At 38.6% G+C, this 3,947-nt stretch overlaps 1 protein-coding gene across 4 annotated transcripts; it reads right to left on the reverse strand.

Moving 5' to 3' along the window:
* Nucleotides 1-86: 86 nt before the first annotated feature.
* Nucleotides 87-2,948, reverse strand: LOC112139293 (tudor domain-containing protein 7B-like). Of its 4 annotated transcripts, none has more exons than XM_036211256.1 (3): nucleotides 2,463-2,948; nucleotides 534-740; nucleotides 87-362 (listed from the first exon to the last, which is right to left on the reverse strand). In XM_036211256.1, the coding sequence occupies exons 2-3, from the start codon at nucleotides 738-740 to the stop codon at nucleotides 102-104; spliced, it is 468 nt and encodes a 155-aa protein (XP_036067149.1). In that variant the 5' UTR covers nucleotides 2,463-2,948; the 3' UTR covers nucleotides 87-101. The 4 variants fall into 4 exon arrangements, with proteins under 4 accessions (XP_036067149.1, XP_036067151.1, XP_036067150.1 ...); XM_036211258.1 differs by lacking the exon at nucleotides 2,463-2,948 and adding an exon at nucleotides 2,110-2,384; XM_036211257.1 differs by lacking the exon at nucleotides 2,463-2,948 and adding an exon at nucleotides 2,101-2,384.
* Nucleotides 2,949-3,947: the final 999 nt, after the last annotated feature.

The raw sequence follows: 3,947 nt of genomic DNA on the forward strand, positions 1-3,947 counted from the left end.
TTTTTTTTTGTTATTTTGTTCTAACAACCGTCTATATTTAACCAGCTGTTACAGCAATTAAACCCAACAGTTCCAATAAATGTAGAAACATTTTGGGCTCGTCACACATTTTTAACCACACACCAAATCAGCATCAACATCCACCACTTTTGGGGGTTTTCCTGTGACGTCATCCACCTTCCAACAAAAATCTCAACTGATACAAAACTAGACCTACCGTTGAGGATGAACGGAGCGGCCGGCTTCACCCTCATCTGCGTGTTGACCAGGTGAGGCCGGCTGATCCTCCTAGAGTTTGGCTCTCGGGCCATCACTTTGGCTATATGGGTCCTTTCACTGGCTGCTGATGCAAAATAGCTAGCCTGGAACGGAGGTAAGAATAATTAATTCACAGGGTTACAGTGGATTGATAGGAACAACGTGGCCGACCCATTGACTGGTTGAAGCTGGATGTTCCAGTTCTCATTTACAGTCATTGGGATCTAGCAGACACACTTTTCTGACATGGACGTCTACTTATCGTCTTTGCTTACCTCTCCAGAGCGGCTGCGCTCCACTCGCACCACAGACGGCATGCTGACGAGCAGCGTGTCCAGGTGGTTGTGTCCCATCTGCTTATGCGGTATCTGCTCACCGGTCGCCTCCTTGTACTCCGTCTGCAGACGGGTCAGGGACACCCCGCCTTTGTTGGAGTGCAGGATGCCCTGTAGCATCTTCTTCACGAGCTCCACGTCAGCCATCTGGAAAACAAAGGTACATTTTTAACCCTTTAATACTCTTTGACAGACTGTAACTCTTCCACCATTTACAGGATCAACAGGAATCAGCTGATGCAGATGTGAAGAAAATGGGATTTTCATCTTGGCTTTTGAAAGAATCAGAAAGAAAGAGTTAAAGCACCAATGTTAAAAGTGTTAAACATGCATAAAAAAACAAACTTATTTTATTACAAACCAGTAATTTTGACAATAAATTGAGGATTATAGAAATGTTTATTGCACTTGAATGTCTTTCGAGGGCTAGTTTAGTGAAATCACTGACTAAATATGTTAGTTTTTAGTCAATATTGATGGTATTTTCATTTAAAAATGTTTTTTCCAGATGTTTTTTTTCCCAGGAAAGGAATTAAAAAATATGTTTTTTGAGTCAGTCCAATAAAATATTAAAGACCCACTACAATGAAAATGCTGTTTTTGGTGTTTTTAAGATGTTCTTGTAGCATTTTTCTCACGACGGAGGACATATACAAAAGAATTGAAGACTAAAACTGCATTTCTGAGTATTTCTTTATTCCAATCGTAATGGATCAGGAGCAGATGAAAACTCGTGGTTTGAAAAGGCTCAGCAGGTAAAGTCTCCTTGCTCCGCTACACTTCAGATGCATCCACTTCCAGACAAATAGATCCATGTACGGTTTGGTTTTTGAGCTGGCTTTAGCTCTAAACTGGACAGCTGGATAGCACCAATATTGCTAATTGGTTATTTATGTGTTGCTTTATTTTAATTAGTAAAAATTACTGCAGTCCCTTTGATAACAGAACAATAATCCTTTCCGTGTAACAAAAGACAAAAAACACTGATATAACTATTTTAAGTGATCTTCAAATCCTTTGAACTAAAAAAAAACAGTTTAGCCTTATAAAAAAATAAGGTTGTAAATGCAAATAAATAAAATATAAATTAAAAAATATATAATGAACAAATTAGCAAAAACTTTAGAAAATACACAATAAAGTCAAAAGTAGTTCTTGTGGAGGGATACACAGACCCTGAAAGCGCAGGCGCAGCTGAAGTGGGAAATTGTTCATTTAGAAACATGATTAAGCATGCAAATTGTTTTTAAAAAAAGAAATAAAATTGCAACTGTAGATAAAATGCCGATGTTTGGTGACAAAACACCATTGAATTGATCACTTTCATTTCTACAGGCGTTACTTGTTGAAATGCGGCGACAGGAGACGCTTCCAATGACGTAACGCGTCACTCAGGCTCCACGCCCTATATCGGGACAGAAACTATTTCGTTCCAACTTTAGGTTGATATTTTGCAATAAAAATAAATAAATCATTAAAACACCTTAACATATAATGTCACGCTTACGGCAGGTACCAGAACCGGTCAAAAGTTCGGAGAGGAAAGTACGCTGCTGACACCGACTTAAATCCTTTTGCTGTGGATGGTCAAACTCGTAGTAATGCGCCACTCAAAACATAAAACCGGAAAAGAGTCTTCTTTCAAAATAAAATGCTAAAGAATTATTATGGCAAAAAACGCCTAACGAAATTGAGCTTAAAGTTGTATTTTGAAAGTCCCAACCGGAAGTGCATTTTGTGTCCAAGCTAGCTTAAATGTTTTCGCAGATGGGACAAACCGGCAGAAAATCGACCCAGCAAAACTTTTTAAAACCTTAAAAGTTGTAAAACTTGATAAAAGCAGGAACAAACGCAACAAAGACACTCTACCGTGTTGCAAATAGAGGGTGACGGTGTGGCTGGGAACCGGTCCGGACGCCAACAGGGCTGTCGCCGCCTGAGTTCTGTCGCCGTGTCGCGGCACAGCCTCTCCTCCGCCTCCTGATTGGACAGGCTGCAGAACGATTACACCTTCACGGATTCCACTGAATTCCAACTGTTCTACGAAACTTAATTTGGAAAAAAAAATACATTGTTTATCTAATTCATTTAATCCATGAATAAATAAAAGTATTAGAACAAATTATTTACGGATCTGATGGTCCCTTTAGAGCAGCCAATTATCCGCCTTTAACTTTTTTTTTTGTTTTTATCTCAATTTGAGTTCCTCTCACTCAACAATCTATTGTTATTTTTACTCAAACTGCATCACGTATTGCACGGTGTTCTGTATGTGCAATATTTGTCAATAAAGTTGATTCAAATACACTGTTTTGCTCCAGCTGACCATTCTTCTTTCCAGAGCAAACCTCCACTTCTGTAGATGTTCCTCCACCTGCTCCTTGCCCTCATTACAGATTACAATGTCATCTGCAAACATGATGATTCAAAGATATTCCTGTCTCACTTTGTTGGTGAAATGTAGATGACACTAAGTCTTTCATATTTGAAATAGAGCTGTGAAAGCAGGCTTGCGAGATTTTAAATTCTGCACCAAGCCAATTCCAACTCTAGGTGGTGGAAATGCGCTAGTAAACAGTAACAAAAGAAGAAGAAGAAGCCCCTCCCTGCTTGTCCAGTGTGAACCTGAACACCGTGGGCTAAAGTATGTAACTTTACAGGTGTCATAAATGTTTGCAGAACTCTTTGCTGTTACTCCAAAATTAATAAAAAAAAACCCCAGCTCCCCTTGTTGTACCCTTTCTTAGATTATCTTATAAAAACAAAAAAACAGTCCAACATCCTTTGATCTCTTCTGTTCTTCTCCAAAGCAGTCTAAGTGGCATCCAGGGCTCCATTCCTGCTTGTCTTCCAACGCACTGTTCTGCTATGTCCTGATTGGCTGGACTGAACACACCTGAGCCAGGTGATCAGCCATGAATAGGACACACCAGCCCTTGAGGGGAATATTGTATCTGTGGTTCTCTTAGCAAATTGATTTCCCTAATTCTACACTTCTTGGTTATTTCTTCAACCAAATTCTTGGGTTGGTATACACTTTGGGTTACTTTTTTGAACAATATTATTTTTGGGGTAACTAATTTAATTTTAACTTCAATCTATGTTTTTTTTTCCCTGAGTTAAAAAAACCTAGCACAAACTCTTTTTTTAACCTCTGAGTTGGGTCATTTTTAACTATAGAACTGTGTAGTACAATAGACCACACTACCATACTAAAATATTGATTCTAAAAATTAGTCGTACCTTATATTAATAAAAACTGTTCTTTTAGCCAAAATAAATTACTAATAATTTCCCCCCCAAAAGTCAGTATTTGTTGCTTTAACACACTTAAAGTGTGCTTCTGTTGAACTG

Source organism: Oryzias melastigma, unplaced genomic scaffold (genome assembly GCF_002922805.2).
Source record: "Oryzias melastigma strain HK-1 unplaced genomic scaffold, ASM292280v2 sc01673, whole genome shotgun sequence".
Classification (NCBI taxonomy): domain Eukaryota; kingdom Metazoa; phylum Chordata; class Actinopteri; order Beloniformes; family Adrianichthyidae; genus Oryzias; species Oryzias melastigma.

Bases quoted from the DNA above. Each gene is read 5' to 3' on its own strand.
- LOC112139293 (XM_036211255.1), bottom strand. The intron at 363-533 runs GTAAGCAAAGAC...CCTCCGTTCCAG, and splicing joins AGCGCAGCCGCTCTGGAGAG to GCTAGCTATTTTGCATCAGC.